The 21,595-nt window shown below is 43.4% G+C and overlaps 2 protein-coding genes across 3 annotated transcripts; both read left to right on the plus strand.

Moving 5' to 3' along the window:
• The first annotated feature begins 1,499 nt into the window (after window positions 1-1,499).
• On the plus strand, window positions 1,500-12,089 carry gmps (guanine monophosphate synthase). Of its 2 annotated transcripts, none has more exons than XM_076099863.1 (16): window positions 1,500-1,776; window positions 3,200-3,372; window positions 3,476-3,590; window positions 3,959-4,056; window positions 4,753-4,856; window positions 4,972-5,165; window positions 5,921-6,086; window positions 6,188-6,339; window positions 6,562-6,735; window positions 6,977-7,082; window positions 7,289-7,404; window positions 7,984-8,109; window positions 9,018-9,133; window positions 9,246-9,376; window positions 9,795-9,967; window positions 10,128-12,089. In XM_076099863.1, the coding sequence occupies exons 1-16, from the start codon at window positions 1,750-1,752 to the stop codon at window positions 10,227-10,229; spliced, it is 2,073 nt and encodes a 690-aa protein (XP_075955978.1). In that variant the 5' UTR covers window positions 1,500-1,749; the 3' UTR covers window positions 10,230-12,089. The 2 variants fall into 2 exon arrangements, with proteins under 2 accessions (XP_075955978.1, XP_075955979.1); XM_076099864.1 differs by lacking the exon at window positions 1,500-1,776 and adding an exon at window positions 2,139-2,156.
• A 150-nt stretch (window positions 12,090-12,239) lies between these two features.
• Window positions 12,240-19,589, plus strand: vmn2r1 (vomeronasal 2, receptor 1). Its single transcript, XM_076099862.1, has 14 exons — window positions 12,240-14,067; window positions 14,515-14,806; window positions 14,899-15,141; window positions 15,281-15,472; window positions 15,607-15,732; window positions 15,906-16,090; window positions 16,325-16,445; window positions 16,548-16,775; window positions 16,901-17,024; window positions 17,623-17,783; window positions 17,884-18,079; window positions 18,185-18,426; window positions 18,514-18,713; window positions 19,006-19,589. The coding sequence occupies exons 1-14, from the start codon at window positions 13,844-13,846 to the stop codon at window positions 19,325-19,327; spliced, it is 2,856 nt and encodes a 951-aa protein (XP_075955977.1). The 5' UTR covers window positions 12,240-13,843; the 3' UTR covers window positions 19,328-19,589.
• The last annotated feature ends 2,006 nt before the right edge of the window (window positions 19,590-21,595 follow it).

Raw genomic sequence — 21,595 nt, forward strand, 5'->3', positions numbered from 1 at the left:
TTATGTGCCTTCAGATGTTTTAATATCCCATCACGGGCGTGTTTATTGAATGTTTGTTTTTAACCCTAAACCTGCGATTCATATGAACAACTCTTTATTAATTATCTTGTGATCTGCAAGAACTGTGGTTCCCAGACCTTTTCTGTCAGACTCCTTTGAAATGTGGGAAAAAGACAAATGAGAACCAAGCACTTAATCTTACAGTAAACATTTTGAGTTGTCGTAGCAGGTAATACACTGATGGAACTAATAACATTAATGTAGGCTCTGTTCCAGCAATTATCCAAATGATATGCCACAATTAATAATGTAATTAGATGCAACAGCAAGTGCCTCGTACAAATGCCTGCTTTGAGAGAAGTCTATTCAACAGTGTAGTTATATTGACACATTTTACCCTGGTGATGTTTGCCGCCCCCAGGTTGAAAACCACTGCCTTACTACTTCTGAAACTACTTTCTTTAAGACACTATCATACCTAGAATTTTTTTTAAGAATCTAGTAATGACAAACTTGTTGGCACAAAGTGGACTTTGACATCTGCCTATTTGACACTTGTGTTTTTGCTGTGACGTTCCTCTTTAGCTTTCAGTGAAGCGGGTTGAACAATTATGAGAGAATGTAATAATCTTTATGTCGAGAAAATATGGATACTGAAACTACATTATTATTAGATAAATAAAGAAATAAATGTCAGTGGCAGACAAAAAAGCCACATATGAACAATGAGCCTGGAGGTAACTTATGTTGTAATATATTGTCTGAAAAAGAAATGGCAAGAAGAAAGGTTGTGGAACATATAGTACAGTATGTGTTAAAGTACAGGTGGTTCCTACTTGCTGCCTCTGCCTGACGAGACTCTGAAGCATGAGGCTCTGTAGACTCATTGTGCTTGCTGGCAATGTCGCAAATACGTGTGCAAGACTGTTTTATGCGGATGTTGATACTAGTACTAATTAAGTAATTCAATAGTCAGATATTTAATTCACTGGATAAGCCAAAAACAGAATTTACCATCTTTTTTTTTTTTTTATCTGCAGACGTTTTCCATAAAATGGTGTATATTATGATAAATATTGATACTGCAATATAAAACAAATCATAGCGTGTGTGGGACAAGTTGTTTATCCACACCACTGTGCCCCTGTCATAGCCCACAGTTTTATCTTAGAAAAACCTAGATATGTCAGTATTGTATGGTGGATCAGGACAAATTCCCAAATTGTTAAAAAATCGAATTGTCTCGCTTTGGATACCTCTGCGGTTCGGGATTGGCAAATATCCTGGGAGATCTGGACACCTCTGTGAAATGTACTATTACATTGCTATAAACTCCATCTCATATTCTATATAAACATACAAAAATTAAGCACCCAAATGCTGCCACTATCATAACATGGTCAGTCACATTCTACTATGCTGTCTAAGCCCAGCCCTCTTCGGGGCCACACTGTTCTTTACTCTCACTTTGCGCTCCACCCCATGATGCATGGCAGGTTTATTTAGTCTTCAGTTCCCGCTGTGAAACTTATTCCCAGCCGGAGTGTAGGAGTCTGTGTGACAGCCCATCTTCAACCCAATCTGCTTTTGAAACAGTAGTCGGCGTGCTGAGCCAGGAGCGAACCAGTAGCCCCCTCTCTCTTTCTCTCTCTCTCTCTCTCTCTCTCTCTCTCTCTCTCTCTCTCTCTCTCTGTGTGAGAGACCTGGGACACCGAGAGGAGAGCTCATTCCACCACACCACAGTCCTCCATGGCTGTGTGCAACGGAGACAGCAAGGTCAGTGGTGCGGGGAGAACACTTGGGTTGACCGGTTGCCTGGTGTTAGGACCCTGTTTGCCCGTGTAGTCCCCCCCGGTTAATTACGGCCTGTGTGGGGGGAAAGTTAGAGAGCATTCAGCGTTATCATCAGTTCCGCTGAGGAGCTCTGAGTACCGCTGTTGCCTGTTGCTGTATTACATTAACATGCTGCTCATAGCCGCTAGCCGCACAGGATATCTCTATTACGATTAGCATCTTACACATTTAAACCCTAGCCGTGGCTGCCTTTCTCCTTATTCGTGGATCCCTCCCAGGACCCTTTGCCTCCAAAGCACCGCGTGGGTTTTAGCATAGCTCCGCTAACTTAGCCAGCAGGACGTGCTGCTAACAGGCTAATGGTGATTGCTACTGTTTACACTGTCCGTGACCTAGCATGCTACATAGGCACTGTGTTAGCTAGCTCTAGCCGGGGCAGTCAGAATGTTGTAACGATAGTACTGCTAACCGACAGCCATGCAGTATGACTGTTATATGCTTTTCATTTTGGGAAGTGGCATTGAACAGTAATTTATTTCCCTCTGCTGCTGTCACACACTTTAAGCTAACGGGACGTTAACTGACAGGTTTTGCTAACGTCGTCACGGAGCTAGTATGAGCCAACTTGCGGTTAACGCTACCTCTCTGACAACAGGAGCCATTACTGCTGTCTTATCCGCTCATTTGGTAAAGTTTTGGTATATTTGTTTTTGTGTCGTGATTATACTTTTAGAGCTGCTGACGATATGATTTAACGATAATACGGTAACTGAAACTGAAAGGTAACAAGTCTGAGGTGATAAGGTAACGTTAGCATGCCTGATGAAAGTTGTTTTTAGAAACATCTACGGGCGGAAGTGTTTCAACAAACCACGTGGGATCATGTTTCTCTTCTTGCCGTCCTTATCATCTACTCTCATTAGCTATCAGTGATCTGACATCTCTCTAGTTCTTGTGCTGAAAATTGTTTCCCAAACTTCGATCTGCGCATATGTTTATAAAAACAATCCAGACTGGGAAGTTGTGTCAAAGTGAAACGGTACATCTTGCTCCCAGATAGCCTTTGACTAACTTGTGGGTTTCATGTGATTCTCCTGATGGGCTGAATGGATACACCACGTTTCACGGGAGTGACTGTCTGTCTTGTATTGAAAGCTCACATGTCCATAATTGTCTTAGGCTTCATTGAGTCACATTTTTCCACGGGGGATGTCTGAAGTGGAGCCCAATTAAGTCGTGGAGGAGTGGGTTACCTTACACCACCGAACTGTTAAGGACAGCATTAAGGCTCGTCAAAATCATTCAGTAAATACTCGTGTGCACGAGAGACTATGTATATACGTTTCTGCCCTGCTCGGCTCAACACAAGCACTTAAAATCAAGACCGGGGTTTTTCTGTCCACAGCTGGAGATCAGCAGCACAGAGCAGAATGGATCCTGCGAGGGGGCGGTGGCGATCCTGGATGCTGGGGCCCAGTATGGCAAGGTGATTGACAGACGGGTGCGGGAGATGTGCGTACGCTCTGAGATCCTCCCTTTAGAGACCCCGGCCTTCGCCATCAGAGAGCAGGGCTACAGGTGAGCATGAGAAGCATTTCAACCACATCATTGTTATTACATTATTCTGTCATTATGGAAGTGTTTTATAATGCATTTTGCCTTTTATTGTTTCCCTTCTTAGGGCAATCATCATTTCCGGAGGTCCAGCTTCTGTGTATGCAGAAGATGCGCCCTGGTTCGACCCGGCCATATTCACCATAGGAAAGCCAGTCCTTGGGATTTGCTATGGGATGCAGGTATCTATGCACATGCATGCATACACAGTAAAGTTCTGGGATTTTATAGTGCTTAGGCCTTTGTTCCAGGAAGCATTTGTGTTACACACATTCACAGTGAGCAGCTAGACTTAAAGCTGCTGTTCAGCTCTCTCCTGGGCCAGCTGGGACTTCACCACCTTCTTCAAGGGCACTTTGACACTCGCTGAGGGAGATGAGAGAATTACTCGCTCAATTGTTCCCCAGCTTTGCCTGGAAACTAAAACCAGCAGCCATCCATTCTCTAGCTCATTTCTCGAGGCAGCTGGCAGTTACACCATCTTTGGAATCACACTAACATGTCATTTTCTGTGTCCAAGTGTTAACTTTGCTCTGTGTGTTTCCTACAGATGATGAATAAAGTTTTCGGCGGCACAGTACACAAAAAGAGTGTGAGGGAAGATGGAGTGTTCACTATTGGACTGGACAACACTTGTTCTCTCTTCAGGTAATATGGTTGCTCAACTGGATCGCAAGAAAATTAGTTTAATTTGGGTGTTATTATAAATAAGTGTCAATATGATCTTCTTGGAGCTGCACATTCTTACACATCCTTGCATTTTTAAATTTATAATCTGATATGTTTGGCGTGAGAAGATGACAGACTGACGAGAAAACATATTGAGAGTTTGTGGATGAGGACAGAACATACAATTATACTTGGTGCAGGAACAACATGGTGTGATGCACAGTGAAGAGAGAACAATATCACAAGGAAGGAGAAACTAGGGTTGGGCGACTGGAGTCCAGCCGACATGACTTTAACCTATTGAAGATAGCCAATGTAAATAAGCATTCACCAAATCCCTTCTAGATCAGTCGGCAAATTTACAGTACCATCTCTTTCTCTTAAATAACTGAGGACAAAATGATGTGGGCTGCGTAAAGCACAACTGCTGCTCAACAGGTTTGTCCCCGTGCTATATTTACGAGATAAACTGCACAACCACTCCAGCAGTCACATATTTCCCCCTGGTTGTTACACAAATACTGCAGACTCTAAAATAGACAGCCGCTGTCTGCCTCTCACACTTGACTCGCATGCACTGAGTAAACGCAGGCCTGGACACATTTAACTGTTCCATGCAATGTTATTGAACGTCACACATCTTCCTCTGACGTGTGTGTGTGTTTATCTTATCAGGGGCCTTCAGAAGGATGAACTGGTCCTGCTGACGCACGGAGACAGTGTGGATAAAGTGGCCGACGGCTTTAAAGTGGTGGCCCAATCGGGGAACATCATTGCCGGTGAGCATGTTATGTTGTTTGGATATATTAAAAAAAAAAAAAAAAAAGAAGTGTCATTCAAAGAGGATAAATGGTAATGTTAACGGTCCTCCGCCACATCTGATGTCCCCACCAGGGATCGCTAACGAACAGAAGAAGCTGTACGGGACACAGTTTCACCCTGAAGTCGACCTGACGGAGAGAGGCATCGAGATGCTGCGTAACTTCCTGTTCGAGATTGCGGGATGCACCAGTAATTTTACCGTACAGAACCGCCAACAGGTCTGCATCGACGACATCAAAGAAAAAGTAAAGAAGTCTAAAGTGCTGGTGAGTAAAACTGCACAAAGTTTCATGACGGTGTGTGTTCTTATCCAAACTATTTTTAGGGCAGAGAGATGAAGGAAGAACAGCAGAAAACAGAATAAAATATATTCTCAGCACATTTTAACAAACAATGGGAGATCATTTGACTGAAGTCAAAAGCTGGGTTGCTGAGTGTGATATTTAGTAGCCGCTCAGGAAGTGGTGACGGCAGCAGCAGCGGTGGTGGGAAGTAAAGTAGAACCAATTAAACTCTCAAATTAAACCCTGTTTTATCTGAAAAGAGGTAGTCGACTCCCTGAGCGCCTTCAAACTGGGCTTCATCTCAGGGGATTGTGAAGGCGATAAATGAGTGGAAGAACCGGCCTCCAGGCACGTGGTTTATATTTAAAGAAATACATGCAGCCTCTGTTTCCTGTTCTTCAACTATAGTCTGATGCATGTTTCACTATTTGCTCCTGTCGTAGTGGTGTGTGAGTCACAAGAGTTAATAGTCTGCTAATAAGTAAAGAAGTGTCAAGGCTGTAGTCATCTATCTTTTTGATTGAGTTGACAATGCCTAATATTTTTACAGCCTGCCATAAGACAGAACACCAGATATGTCAAAGACAACATGACCAATGTCTTAGGAGGCTAACATATATATCGATATTAGACATACTGCTTAGAGAGCGAGGCAGAGTAGGAGCTCCTTCCTCCTTAATCCAGCAGAGGGTGGATGTGACTGCACAGTTAGTGACTGTTTCTAACGGTGTATTCAGGTGCTGCTGAGTGGCGGGGTGGACTCAACAGTTTGCACAGCTCTCCTCAACAAAGCGCTGAACCAGGACCAGGTGATAGCGGTTCACATCGACAACGGCTTCATGAGGAAGAGAGAGAGTCAGAGTGTGGAGGAGGCCCTCACCAAGCTGGGCATCAAACTCAAAGGTAGGGACACAATTGTCATTATATTCTACTTTAGACTAAATGACTCATCAGTTTGAAAATAAAATAATTCTCTTTCTGCTCTAAAATGTCGCTCTATTTAGTGGTGAACGCTGCTCACACCTTCTACAACGGAACGACAACCCTCCCCATCTCTGAGGAGGACAGGACGCCACGCAAACGCATCAGCAAGACTTTGAATATGACGACCAACCCAGAAGAGAAAAGGAAAATCATTGGCGATACATTTGTCAAAGTGAGTATTGGGTCTTAATCAATTCTTTTGTGGAAAGTGCTACGTAATAAGTTTTTGTTATATATCACATGTTTGTTTCAACCTGCCAGCTTGTCTGCACTAACATGCAATACATCGTCATTTATCACATTTGTCAACATCTGCCAATATGGCTGCTTTATTGTTTCTTTAATTCACTGCTTCACTGTTGTATCTGACGGTTTGGATTCCGTTGCTTCACAGGTGGCAAATGAAGTTATAGGAGAGCTGAATCTGAAGCCTGAAGAGGTTTTCCTGGCCCAGGGTACCTTGCGGCCCGATCTTATTGAGAGTGCCTCTCATCTGGCCAGCGGCAAGGCGGATGTCATCAAAACGCATCACAACGACACTGAGCTCATCCGCAAACTCAGGGATGAGGTACTGCACACATGCACACATCCACACAAATACTAAGAGGCCAGCAAACAGCTGAACGTCATTCACTTTTCATTGAAACATGCGTTTCTACATCATCCATCGTCCCCTTAAGAGGCTTTCTTTCTTCAACAGTTGTTCAGTAGCCCCTTTTTTATAGAAACGCACAACTCCGCAACACCGACGCATTCACCTCACTCCCACTCTGTTGTAATGCTGATTCCACTCCTTTGTGACCCTCCAGGGAAAAGTAATCGAACCACTGAAAGATTTCCATAAAGATGAGGTCAGAGTGCTGGGGAGAGAGCTGGGCCTGCCAGAGGAGATCGTCTCCCGACACCCTTTCCCTGGCAAGTACATGAACGCATGCCAATAATGTGACTGCTCTGACAAAAGGGATTATTCATATAATGTTTGATTTCTTTCTGCCATTTTCTCCTTTCTTTCCCTCATGTATCATTTGCCTAATTCAATCAGACGGACTCAAAACTGTCCTCGCGTTGCTCTTATATTTGCTAAAGAAGAAGTGCCCCTCCTCCTTGCTTTTCCTTTTTAGGTCCGGGTTTGTCCATCAGAGTGATTTGTGCAGAGGAGCCCTACATCTGTAAGGACTTTGCTGAAACAAACAACATCCTCAAAATCATCACAGACTTCTCTGCAAGCGTCAAAAAGGTCAGAACAATGCAGATGCAAAAATAAATTGTAATAAGTAGTCATCTGACGTCCTGTGTTTTAGGGAAATATCATAAACAACTTGTCACTGTAACAGGATCATGATTCATGTATTTGCAACTAATAGCTCTTTTTCTGCAGTTTGGATGATGCATGCACATTTTTTTAATATGAATTGAATCACTGCTTACTGAAAACAGCCCTCTTGGCTTGTGCGCTCACTGTACATTTCCTGATGACAAACATTAGAGGTAGTACACAGATCCAAACAAACAAAGATTGGCTGTTTGCTGCTGGTTGTCTGACGGTAGAACCGGGGACTCATTTGCCATGACACGCAGAACAGCTGTTCATTTGATAAATGATGGAAGTTCAGAGTTGATCTACTTTGACTTCATGAATCAGGGTTATTGTGGCTGTACTGACTAAGACGATGGACGCATCGGAAAGCCGGAAAATGAGAAGTGTTCAAAAAAAGAGTTAAAAGTAGTCACAACATAGACAGAGCTACTTCTGAGGTCTCGGTCCTTGCAGTTCCAGTTTTACATTCTGCTTTAAAATTCTCTCTCTCTCCTCCAGCCCCATACCTTGCTGCAGAGAGTCAAGTCGTGCATGTCGGCCGAGGAGGAAGAGAAGCTCCTGCAGATCACCAGCCTTCATTCGCTCAATGCCTTCCTGCTGCCCATCAAAACTGTCGGCGTCCAGGTAAACCAGCTGGTCAATCGACTCATCAACTCCAACCGGTCACTGATAGTTTGTGTGTTGTCTGTCTGTCCACATATTTCTACAGTCCGAATGCTTTAACCTGCAGTCAAAATGGTGTTAAAGCAGACTTGCTGCAGTGGCTTCTTAAAGGCCCAAGTAAAAGTTATAAAGAGGACATTTTGTAGGTTGATCCAAACATTTATGTCTAAATGTCTTCAGACATGCAGATAAATGTGATGCAGGAGAAGCAGGAAGCGGTGTGTCTCACTTGTGCTGGTTGTCTCGCTGTGTTTTCACTATAATTTAGTGGTTAACCGCGAGACACACCCACCCACACAAAGCCTCCGTTTCTTACTTTTTGTCTCTCTCTCTCTCTCCCTCGCTCTCTTCCTAGCCAAATGACTGATCTGTTGTAAACATTGTGACATGTTTTTGTTTCTCCCCCAACTTCTCTGATGCTAACACATGACATATGCCGAGGGTGTGGCTAAACGCGGCAAACATAATTTTCCAGTAATTTAACGGCCCTTTACTGTTTCCAGGAGAAATGTATGGTCATGACTACTTTCCTCCCCCAAACATTGCAGTCGTCCAGTGACTCTGTGTGGGTGTGGGTGTGTCCTAATACTTCCTGTTTGAGTTTTATATTCACCCTTAACCTCAAATTGTGGGGCAGACAGGAGACGGTGGACAAACACAGGCAGCGTTTATTGCCTGTGGAATTTGTTGGAAGTGAAAACACTCTATTTATAGAAACTTCGCTGTTTATTTAAAAGGAAATGTTTGGAGAATGACACACGTGTGTGTGTGTGTGGTAATCTAACATTTGTTGCAGTTTTATTGTCTTTGTTGCTCTGACTTTCTGATAAGCCTATAAATGACTGTAAAAATACGTTCTTCTGTCTCAGGGGGATTGCCGGTCCTACAGTTACGTGTGCGGCATCACAAGTAAAGAGTCTCCTCACTGGGAGTTTCTCATGTTCCTGGCCAGACTCATCCCTCGCATGTGCCATACTATCAATAGGTAACACACCCCGCTCTGCTCTTCGTCTCTCTCCCCACTTATATGCCTCATTACACACTCTTGTGTATTCTATGGACACTCATCCATTCATTCACGTCTCTCCTTTTTCCAGAGTCGTGTATGTGTTCGGGTCTCACGTGAAAGAGCCGCCTACAGACATTACCCCGACCTTCCTGACCACAGGCGTGCTGAGCACTCTCAGACAGGCTGACTTCGTAGCTCACTCTATCCTCACAGAGTCTGGTTAGTGTGTGTAGCCAAGTGATTTTAGACATTTTAATTTAGCCTTATGTCTTGTATTACAGACTACAATATAACAATGTAGTCTCTCTAGAGCCATTCTCTCCTTTTTACAAAGCCTGGTATTAATATGCTTCAAGAATAGTCTACTCATCTGCATACTTGCATCCACATGAGGAATGTAACGTTTCCCCAGAGGCAAACCACATACTGGTTGTTGTGAGTCTGTTCCTGACTGTGTCTGTGATTTCACTCAGTAGTCCGGGGAGGATTTGAAGATCATTTTGTCCACATTTAATATCATATAAATGATCCATAAGAGTATGGTGTAAGCCTTTTTTGCTTCATTAACAGATGAACATGATTAAGTGACAAAAAGCATGTTGTTATAGCAGCAATGAGAACATTTTCTCTCTTGCAGGCTACTCCAGTAAGATCAGCCAGATGCCAATCATCTTGACCCCCCTGCACTTTGACCGCGACCCTCTGCAAAAACAGCCATCCTGCCGGCGCTCTGTGGTGGTCCGCACCTTCATCACCAGCGATTTCATGACCGGCATCCCTGCCACGCCAGGCAACCATATCCCGGAGGAGGTAAACCATGATTGAAGCGCTCAACTTAGTGTTGGCATTATCTCACCATCATGAATACCGAACCTACGTTAAGGGATTGAGCATTATCAGCCCCAGAATGATTTAAATACATTTTGTTCAATGTTATAAGAGTCATTTGTCGTGTGATCTGTTTCCGCAGGTGGTGCTGAAGATGGTAAATGACATCAAGAAGATCCCGGGCATCTCCAGAGTCATGTATGATCTGACCTCCAAACCACCCGGCACCACTGAGTGGGAATAAAACACGACATGACGTCATACCGACAGGACACACACACTCACACACAATGCACAAATACACTCAACCGATATCAGAGTGGGCTGGTGAATTCCTCCTTTTCTGTCGCCCCCCCCCTCTCCTCCTCCTCCTCCCTCCCTCCCTCCTCTTCAACATTCCCACGGAAGGCAGACCGTACTGTGACGGGCGCACATGCAAAGGCGCTACTACTCTGCTCTCCCCACCACTCCTCCCTGGTCTTAATATTTTTGGCGATAGGGATTGATTAATGTTGGTTATTGATAATATATTGTCACTTTTGGTCCATGTGCATCAATGTATTTCCTCTCTATGACTAAAAAGGTAAGTTGCTGCTTCCTTTTCTTAAGGTCAACCATTAAAGGCCAGTGGTGAGAAGCTGTGAAAAGTTAAGAAAGTGGACTTTGATGGTGTGCCTCAGGTTGCATTATGGGATGAGCTAAACGTGAAAACAAGCAAACAGAAAGGTCACGAACTGAAGGAGAGTTGTTTTCTGCCTTTTTTTGTCGGATGTTTTTTTGTTTCACAGCTGTGGGTCAGAATCTTCTCAACCTCAGACTATCCTCTCTATTTGTTCATTTTCAGTTTCTGCCTGTGTACTGTGCTATGAAGACGGTTGTCTGTTTTTAAGGTAAATACCCAACGGGCAACCTATGTGACCAATCAATAATTTTTCAGCTTTTTGTTTTGCCAAAAGTAGAATAAGCCGTGGTGATGTATAACATTGTGGGCTCCTCTTGACGATCATGTTGTTGACGAGAGCTCTTGACTTGTTGCTGTGCCACAGGGAGGACAGCAGACAACCCAAGATTAGCTTCAGTGTGATGACTAGTGTGCAGGAAGCCAATATGATGGGCAGCTTTGTATGTGCCTGTTCTGTTGTTTGCGTTAATTTCTTGATGTGACCCGACCTGGACTTTAATGTTTCTGGAAAAGGACGATATAACACTGTTTCTCTTCATGCTGCAATATGTATGCTTTTTATGAAGAATAAACACAAGAGGATTAACTAATAACAAAATTATAAGTACAGTAGAGTTTATAACCACATTGTGTAAATTGCAATTGTCTTTATAGCATTATTTGGCTGCTCTTTTGTTGCGCAGGGGCACATTTTTGCACATTTTGTCTTTTGTTTTCTTTTTTCCACCCATAAAGAAAGCCTTGGTGCGGAACAATGCATCCAGTGGGAACGTCACCACATTCAAGTGCGTCACTGTGTAGAGTCAAAGTTCAGGTTGTCTGTTACATCTCTTAACTCAAGTTCACTGTGTCTCAAAAAGGCATCGACTGCTTAATTCATGTCCGTTGTCAGAACATTAATTACATCATAATCTCTAGTCTCGTCATTTAGTCCTCAGTGAATACAGTGCTCGGGTTTAACTGAGATTTTAAAAGTGTATTGTGCCCCCCCGATAGAGCCATTTCACTCGGACGCAGTGGTTGTCATGTCTTTGTGCCTCTCATTCTCTGTTCTCTCCGTAACCCGTAGTGGCAAACGTACTCCTAATGCGAAATAAATTGTTTTCCTAACTCGTCTTAACCGCCATTAGTGTCCCTCTGTTCGGCCTTTTATACATGTGTATTTTCCGTTGCATATGTCACCATAGAAAACAACAGCTTGATAATATTGGACACACACTTTCTTAGTTGGATTTAATTGCAATATCGATAAGATTAAGTTTTTTTTTTTTTTTTTTGGTTTTGTTTTATAATTTCTGTTCAACAACGCTCATTCTCCTTTGTAACGTGCCTCAAACCAAGCCACTGCATGCAGTTTCAACTCTGATGACATTTGTACAATGGAAAACTGAGCTTTAATAAAGATCTCCATGTTGAAACTTCTCACTTCTATAATGAGCAACTTATCTCTACTGGTTTACACTTCACATTACTTTTTTTCTAATGATTTTCATCGTGATAGTTTGTCTTCCCACAGTTTGAGAGTATTGATTATTTGGAGTATATAATGTAAATAATAACCCCAACATAACAGCAAAATACAGAAGACAATGAAGAAATCAAAAGCACTTTTAAGTAAATTAAAGCTTTCTAGTTAATGATTGATTCAAAGGAACTATTTTTAAATTATAGAACAATATCCAAATTTTGATATTAGAGAACTTGGTAAATTCTGAGGGTAAAGTGAGCATTGCAGAGATTAAGTTTTCACATGTTATTAGACCTTTTCCTTATGTTGTCGCTATTTGATTTCCATTTTTCCATTCCACTTGATTTATGATATTTTTTGTCTGGAGGGGTGGAGACTGGATGATGATCTAAATCCATAGAGGTGAAAGTAAATATAGTTTGTGTTAACCTCACTCCCCGCTGCTTTAACTATCCACACTTCATCATTTTGTCCCCCCCCCCCCCCCCCCCAATTGGGTTGAAATTATTCCACATGCTTCCGATGCGGCCTTGTGCATTATATGTACCAACTATAAATCACAGCCAGAATACAGAAGTACAGTTTTCTTTAGGACTGGAAGCAACTTTATCTAACTTTATTAATGTAGAAGTAGTTATTCAAAAAGTAGAGTAAAATGGGAAAGTGGAAGACCCTTTTTCCATTTAATCATGTGCCTCTTTACAAATGTCCTCCTGGAAGAGGCCTTTAAAATAATTACATTAGCGCTTTTTATGAATTACCACATGTAATTGATTTCTTGCAGCACACATCAGTATCGGTCAGATGTCTCTCACGTGCCTGAGAGAGATCACATGGGCCCAATCTCACACACACACACACACACACACACACCCTGTAGGTCATCTTTGATCATCAGCAACTACATGAAAATATCCTCCTGTTAGATTCCTGCTTTCTGTGCTTCAACTTCCCTTTCAATCAAATCCATGTAAACAGCCATATTGTTGAGAGAAGTTTAGACTGTAGCTTATTTGTGTGCTGTTACCCAGCAGAGGTCCCTCTGTGTGCCGGGGTTCAGGTGTGTGTTTCTCCCCACTGACTGAGAGACAAGAGCAGACAAGTTCAGTCATCCATCAACACACACTCAGACCCACACTCAGGGGACAACCCATGGTTTTGGAACAGTAGCCGTGCTGTTAAGTTGCGTAAAGACTCTACAAGTTACCACATGCGGCTGCCAATTAACATGTGGCCTGTGGCAGTTTATCCTCCACAGCTGACCCGAGTGCAGACTGATAAACTGATTTGTCTCAACAGGATTGAAGAAAGAGGAAACAAAGAGAAATTAAATTATGGGATGTTTTTTTTTTTTTAGTTTATTTGAAGTTGAAGTGTGTTTGTGCACGTTTTGTGGTCCAGGGTCCAGTTTGTGCGAATGGAGGGAGAAAAAAACAGAGTAAAACTTTTTTAACCAAACATCATTTTATACACCGTTAATGAGATCATCATTCTTTAATAATTACTAAAATCATCTAAAATGAACTAAGTCCTTCTTGTCTATGTTTCAATGAAGATTAATATGTCCTCATCCAGTGCCCTCCTCCTCACTTTTGTTCTCAGGTTTCCCCGTGCAGCACATCTCCCCTGAGAGCAGACAAGACACCTGTCACACTTTGCTGTCTGCCACAGCGAGAGCTCTCTTGACTCCTTTCTGCGCCCGCATAGCATGGAAATCGGTCGCTTTTTGCTTGGATTATGTGCCTTTTTGTACTTGTACAGATCATTTTCAGCAGAGTCCACATGCAAGCTGAAGGCCAAGTTCAACCTGAGCGGCTACAAGGATGTAGAGAAGAAGAAGGTTGTCGTTGGGGGGATGTTTCCTGTTCACCAGCGTATCGCTTCCAGTGATCGCAACACGTCAAGGGTGCCGGTCTCCTCGGGGTGTGAGGGGTGAGTTGAGCTTCTCATTTGTCTTTGTATTGGCCTTTTGCTTAAATTGCTGTTAGAATATATTACACTAATCTTAGATAATCTCAAAAGCCTAATTAAGTGACATTATTTCATAATTTAGCCCCTAAATGAGAAAAAGATTTACTAGAGTATATGTTTCAACCTCACAGTGTGCTTCTGAGAACTCTTAACCTGAGGATTTTACTATAGAAATCAAGAAAGAGCTGGGCAGCACCTCTGGGGGCCAATTAGCCTCAGTAGCCCATATTATCATGGAGACAGGCCTTTACACTCTAGTACTATGCAACAATAATCAGAGAGCCTGCAAACTGCCCTCTTGTGGCTAATTTAGGTAATAACTTTCAAAGGACTAAAATAGTCCGTGCATATCTCCCAGTCATGAAGTTTTGTGTACCGTTATCTCATCTCTCTCCCATCATCCTCCAGGTTTAACTTCCGTACCTTCCGCTGGACCCAGACCATGCTGTTTGCCATCAACGAAATTAACGAGAAGCAGGACCTGCTGCCAAACACCGACCTGGGCTACGTCATCTACGACTCCTGCTTCACCATCTCCAAGGCGGTTGAGGGCACCCTCACCTACCTGACGGGCCAAGACGAGGCCGTGCCCAACTACCGCTGCGGGACTGGGGCTCCTCTGGCTGCTCTGGTGGGCGCTGGGGGCTCCGATCTGTCCATTGCCACGGCGAGGATACTTGGGCTTTATCACTTCCCACAGGTAGGTCAATGGGGAGTTGGATGAAGACAAGGAAGATGAACAAATAGAAAGAACAAGTGCAATGTTCGTGTCCTCTCCTCTGTCATCCTTAGGTCAGCTATTCTTCCACTTGCTCCGCCCTGGAAAGTAAGTTCCAGTTCCCCACCTTCCTCAGGACCATTCCCAATGACAAGCACCAGTCCACAGCTATCGCCCAGCTGGTGCTGCACTTCGGCTGGACTTGGGTGGGCACCATAGCTGCTGATGATGATTACGGCAAGTATGGCATCAAAGCCTTCAAGGAGCAGGTTGAGGAAGCTGGTGTCTGCATCTCCTTCTCTGAGATCTTGCCCAAGGTAACACCTCTTCAGTCAATATTTCACTGTCCCTCCTTTAGTTCTGATCACACACTGTCATGCCGGTCTTCTCGAGGGATGTATTGCAATTTATTCCTGTTGAAAAATGAATATGTTCTTTTTTTTTTTTTAACTTCAGGTGAGTTCACAAGAGGACATACAACGTATTGCTAAAACCGTAGTTGAGGCCACGTCCAAGATCATTGTGGTCTTCTCGTCAGACGTGGACCTCAGTCCTCTGATCCTCGAGCTGCTCCGGCACAACGTGACCAACCGCACCTGGATCGCCAGCGAGGCCTGGGTCACCTCCGCTCTCATCAACCAGCCTGAGGTGAGTGCTCAGTCCAGTGATGACTGAGGGTCAAAGCTCATTGATTGATTGACTGAACAGACATGAAGCAGATGCTCCACAGGCTCTGAATCACAGTTTGAACTGAAGTCGACAATGTGCGTGTTTTTACCCAGGTGAACTCGGTGCTCGGTGGTACTCTGGGCTTTGGGGTAAAAAGGGCTGACATCCCGGGGCTTCGACGCCATCTACTGGATTTGGACCCCTATTCTAACCAGCTCACAGAGGAATTCTGGGAGATCGTGCGTTTATTAAGCTCTCTAATTGCACAGACTGTCACCATATCTGTCTCCACCCATCTATTAACCACATGCAAAATCTCATTGAGACAAAATGACGACGAACATTCAGTGGCAACTCTAAAAGTCATACACAAATCTAGAAAAAGTTTGTGACCTTGTTTTTTCTCTTGTAGTTGTTTAACTGCACATTGGACTATGGCAAAGCAGTGAAGCAGGCCAAACAGAGGGACAAGGAGGTCAACGGCACGCTGTCCAGGGCAGTGAGGGGGGTTCCTGACGGGCTGTGTACGGGCGGCGAGTCTCTGGCACAGCTCAGTAACACCTACTCTGATGTTTCCCAGTTACGAATCACTTACAGGTCAGTTCTCACTGCCCATATTGCTGCTACAAGTATGAATTATTTTTACCTTCATGCTACTGGAATCGCCTCTACAACACCTATTGTCTCCACCATTAAAGGGTCAGTACACCCAAATTACAAAAAGTAACACCAGGCCATAGAGATTTTGAGATAGAGACACTGATGTGCCATGAAGGCGTGATTGATAATGGTGGTGCTGATGATGATGATGATGAAGATATCTCCCCACAGTGTGTACAAAGCTGTGTACGCTGTGGCCCACGCCTTGCACAACCTGGAGCACTGTGAAGACGGACAGGGGCCATTCATCGGGAAAAGCTGTGCTGACATCACCAACTTTGAGCCATGGCAGGTAAGCCTGTGTGTGTGTGTGTGTGTGTGTGTGTGTGTGAGTACAACTGTTTTTACGTGCACGTGTTTCACTCAGACGTGGCTCCATCGTTCTCTCCCTCAGCTGATGTACTACCTGAAGAACGTACGCTTCAAAGTGCCGCACACGGACGAAGAGATCTACTTTGAGGACGGAGACGTGGAAGGCGGCTACGACATCATTAACTGGCAGGTCAACAGTCACGGGGAGATATCCTACGTCACTGTGGGAAGCTACAATGGCTCAGCAGCTCCAGAGGACAGGATGACCATCACGAATGACTCCATTGTGTGGAACAATGAAATGTTGGAGGTCAGCAGCATGTTGATCAAGACGGAGTTTAACTCTTCTAGATTAGGATTAGTGTCACATGCATGTGTGGCTCTATAAATCGGTGTGTGTGTGTGTGTGTGTGTGTATATGTGTGTGTTTTTTAGCCTCCTCGGTCAGTGTGCAGTGAGAACTGCCAGCCGGGCACCAGGAAGGGAATCCGACAGGGAGAGCCAGTGTGCTGCTTTGACTGTATCCCGTGTGCTGATGGAGAGATCAGCAACTCAACTAGTCAGTATACAGCTTCTAAACTGTACCTTATCGACATGACGGTGTCTTCCTGAAAAGTCTGAACTTTTACTGAAATATAAACCTGAGTGAATAAAGTTACTTTTATTTTAATTTTTGCAAAGACATTCAAGATTGATGTTAGAAGAAAACACACATCTGTTTTTACTTAATTTAATAGCCTGAAAATACTTAACTTAATCTGTCTGAAATACAATGCTATTGGGGCAAATATAAAATAATCACAAAGTAAATGTGATAATGACATCTTATAAAACTTGCTATAATAACAATGTATTATTCAAAATATGCAAATTACCACGGTGAGGAAGCTGCGTTAATTTCGCCTCACAAAGATTTAATATGCTGCAAAACTAAGCATGGCGTCTACAAAACCCATCGGAATCCCCTTCGACATATAATACACTACCAAAATGTCTATTATTTTACATTTTATATTCATTGACACTTCACACTGAAATGGTTCTGGATCCGGAATCTCTTCTGTCATGTTTTAGAGGCCACTTGTATCTGCTGGGCCTCTTGCTCTTAATTTCCGGGTCGTTTCCAGACTAAGTCGGAGTTCCTCCCTCTCTGACAGATGCTCGTGCATGTATCCTGTGCAGTTATGACGAGTGGTCCAATGAAGCTCATGACAGCTGTGTACCAAAAATCATTGAGTTCCTAGCCTTTGGAGAGCCGCTGGGGATCACTCTCATCATCATCTCGGCCTTCGGAGCGCTAGTCACCATCGGTGTCGGGGTGAGACAAACCTCCCAGTGAAGCCAACAGATCCCTTGTTGCACAGAATAAGGAGCCAAAAAACCCCAAATGGTGTGATTCACTGTTCTTCTTTTTCCAGGTGGTGTTTGTAGCGCACATTGGCACCCCTCTGGTGAAAGCCAACGATGCTCTGTTGAGTTTCTCGCTGCTCTTCTCGCTGGTGGTGACCTTCCTCTGCTCCATCGTCTTCCTCGGAGAGCCTCAGCACTGGAGCTGCATGACCAGTCAAGTATCCCTGGCTCTGGGCTTTGCTCTCTGCCTTTCCTCTATCATGGGTGAGTCCACTGCTTTTTTTTTGTTTTTTTACTGCACTGTTATGTGTGTATGTATATGAGTATATACACGCAGTCTGTCTATCTACTAACTGCTCTGTAATTCAGGTAAGACAGCAGTGCTGATGCTGAGAGCTCAGGCTCTGAAAGCGGCCCGGATCAGAGCCAAAGCAGCTGCCAAAGCTGCAAAGTTGGCTGCAGCTGAAGCAGCAGCCAACGGCGGTAGTCCTGATGTCATCTTCACCAACACCTTTATAAACAGTGACTCCAATGCCTGTGCTAACCCTGAAATTGACAGTCTCACCTGTGCCCACCAGAGGGCGATAGCTGCTGTGGCAACTTTAATACAGGTAGATACAATAAATACAGGAAGAAAGGACGTGAAGCATCTTTACTCTGACCTGATCCTGTATTATATCTGACATCCTTCTACCCAGGCTATAGCGTGCACAGTGTGGCTCATCATCCTCCCTCCACACCCCTTTGAAAACACCGCTGCCCAGAATATAAAGATCATTCTGGAGTGTGACGAAGGCTCTGTGGTCTTCATCTGTTGTATCTTCGCCTATGACATCCTGCTGGCTCTGCTGGCCTTGATCTTTGCTTTCATAGCCCGCAAACTGGAGGACCACTTCAGGTAGGAAACACACAAGGTTTCAGTCGTAAACAGAGTTGCGTTGTAGTTGATGTTTGACATTGTATTGTAACGTAACATGTTAAAAGGGATGATTTCTTTCTGTTTTCCTCATCTTCTTCTCGCACAAACACACAAAAGTGCCGGTATTAATCTGTGAGAAATCAAAACATGTGTGCTATGTAACTTTTCTAATTCAATTTCCACTTGTTCCTCTTTCTCTTGTTCAGACATTTTGGTGTAAAGAACATTTCTCTTGACCCTAAAGCAACATGTTTCTTCCTCTGCCTTCCAGTGAGGCGAAGTGTGTGACCTTCGGCATGCTCGTCTTCTTCATCGTGTGGATCTCCTTTGTCCCAGCGTACCTCAGCACACGCGGCAAGTTCATGGTTGCCGTCCAGATTTTTGCCATCTTGGCTTCCAGCTTCGGCCTGCTGAGCTGCATCTTCTTGCCCAAGTGTTACATTCTTTTGGTCAAACCTGAGTGCAACAGAGAGGAGATGATGATGCCCCGCGCAAAACCACGCGATGGGACCTCGACCGGGACCTCGGCTTCATTCGTAACAGCTGCTACTGAGGTCAATGCGACGATTGCATCCACTGCTATTGATGATTAGTGGAGCTGCACTAAGAACTAAACAGAGCCACAATACCGACATCGTGAAATAGTTCATTGGCTCATTAAGCAACTGGTCCAGCTGATTAGGGTCCCTAGTCTTGTTATTCACATATATTTTACAATCATCATGTTTTTACTATGATGTCTTTGAGTCATGCTAAAATATACTTTAACAAGTTCAGACTCTTACTATCAAATTGCTGTTGTTTCAGTGTTGTTTTTGTGTAGCATAATTGCAATAAAGGCAACGTTTTACCTCAGATATTGTACTGTTGTAATAATACATTTTTTACATTTTAAAGTCAACATTTTACCTTGTGATTTCCTGTGTTTTGATATCTTCATGTTTCATATTGCAAGTCCAAGTGCAGCATGGCGATACATAGAAAATGTAACTATCTATTTTCAATTTGTGTAAAACATCACACACACAAGTTGGGTTTTTCCTTCTATACAGTTTAAGGAACACTGTGCTCTTAAATTAGCCTGCGTTGATTCTAGACAACTTCAATGATTCATTTCGAGACGTTCTCGAACACTTCCTACTCCTGAAGGACTTTGAGGTTTAGTTTATCTTCCTCGGTCTCCATGTGATTGATCAAGAACTAAGTGAGTGTGACACAATCCAAATGAGCCAAAGAGCTAATGTCATTTGTTTCCATTCCAAGTAACCGTGCAGTCAACTTCACAGACGTGTACTGTGTTAACTAAAAGAGAGGAATTGATCAACTTTTAATCGCTGGAGACAGAAACTCTCAGGAGATGCAGAGAGGAGCCTCGCTAATCATCAACATGCGGTGGTCTTGTGATTAATCATTGTAGTGTGTGGGCAGGTGCAGTGTTAGTCACTCAAAATGATTAATAGAGTTTAGTGTGTGTGTGTGTGTGTGTATGGGTTTGTTGTATGTATGTGTTTTAAAGCTTTATTTCAAGGCTGAAATAGAATTAGTGAGTCTACAACATATAATAATATTAATAATAACTTCATAGCACCGTTAACAGAAAGTTTAACAACAAAGGTAAGAGTTAAACCTGGATAAAACAGTACAATAGATAAAACAAAAACAATCGATACGATAAAAAAAAACGAATAAATAAAAAAAATAAAATAAAATCATTTAGTAAAATCAACAAATACAAATAAAACAGTAAAGCGACGACGTCACATAAAAGCCAGTCTGTAAAAATGTACATACACCAGCAGAGGGAGATGCTAACTGATGCTGATGCTGCTACAGTGAGTCTAACCATAGATCAGTAATAAGATCAGGGACAAACAAAACGAAAGATGAACAAAGTGTCTCTGTGAGGTGTTTGGCAACCCCAAGCCTACAGAGCTTTATGCTCCTTGGCATCATTTTTTTTAAACCTTTATTTTTTCAGGGAAGTCAAACTTAAACTCCACTGGAGGGATGAACGCCGTTCTTCATACGGATATTCCCTCATTTGGTATAATGATACTGGGCGTGGAGAGGGCTGTCTAACATGTCACTCCAAAATCTCCCACAGGAGTTCAGCTGGGTTGAGGTCTTTTGGCCGTGAAGGTGATAAAACATTATTCACAATATTATACAGACTGTACCATCCATGCCGGATTAGCCAATCAGGTGAGAGCCACACACTCATAAGTAGGCTAATGGGCCGCAGGTGTTGACACTGCAGGCTGCCCTTATGCTCAGACAGTGGTGATTTGTGTGTGCACTCGGCTTAGACTGTTGATCTGTACATGTGGCTCTGGTAAGAAGCCAAACCTGTGCTTTTAAAAAAAATCATTAATGATGTTTCATCACTATTTTGGTGTTTTTGTTGTTTAGGTAGTGGAGGGCAAGCACCTTGATGTGTTGTACTGTTTAATCATTGTGATAGAGTGGGTTTGCCTTTTATTGTAGGTTAAAAAGCCGAAAAGAGATGACTGCCTGCCAGCTGGTGCAGAGGTAGGTAATGTCTTTCGGGCATCTGATCAGAATGCCAGACGCCTCCCGCCAGAGGTTTTCCAGGCACGCCCAACTGGTAGGAGGCCACAAGGTAGAACCAAAACACGCTGGAGAGATTGTATTTTATCTTGCCTGGCCTGGGAAGACCTTGGGGTTCTCCAGGAAGAGCTGGAAATGCTTTGAGCCCGTGATGAATCACTACGTCTGTGTTTGTGTGGATTCTTTGGTGATTTCGTCTGATCCATGGTGATAAATTCTCTGCTCTCAAGACCAATTTAAAAAAAGTTCAGATGGGTATTAAAAAAAGCTCATTGTTCTTGGCGGTGCAGGAA

This window comes from Anarhichas minor, unplaced genomic scaffold (genome assembly GCF_050575085.1).
Source record: "Anarhichas minor isolate MPS153535 unplaced genomic scaffold, ASM5057508v1 ptg000026l, whole genome shotgun sequence".
Lineage (NCBI taxonomy): Eukaryota > Metazoa > Chordata > Actinopteri > Perciformes > Anarhichadidae > Anarhichas > Anarhichas minor.

What these genes read in the sequence shown, in the direction of transcription:
- gmps (XM_076099863.1), top strand. Translation starts at nt 1,750, where the DNA reads ATGGCTGTGTGCAACGGAGACAGCAAG. An exon ending in ATCAGAGAGCAGGGCTACAG is followed by an intron (nt 3,373 to 3,475) that starts GTGAGCATGAGA and finishes TTCCCTTCTTAG; the next exon opens with GGCAATCATCATTTCCGGAG. An exon ending in ATCGGGGAACATCATTGCCG is followed by an intron (nt 4,857 to 4,971) that starts GTGAGCATGTTA and finishes TGTCCCCACCAG; the next exon opens with GGATCGCTAACGAACAGAAG.
- vmn2r1 (XM_076099862.1), top strand. Translation starts at nt 13,844, where the DNA reads ATGGAAATCGGTCGCTTTTTGCTTGGATTATGTGCCTTTTTGTACTTG. An exon ending in CAGTTACGAATCACTTACAG is followed by an intron (nt 16,091 to 16,324) that starts GTCAGTTCTCAC and finishes ATCTCCCCACAG; the next exon opens with TGTGTACAAAGCTGTGTACG. An exon ending in CTGTGGCAACTTTAATACAG is followed by an intron (nt 18,427 to 18,513) that starts GTAGATACAATA and finishes CCTTCTACCCAG; the next exon opens with GCTATAGCGTGCACAGTGTG.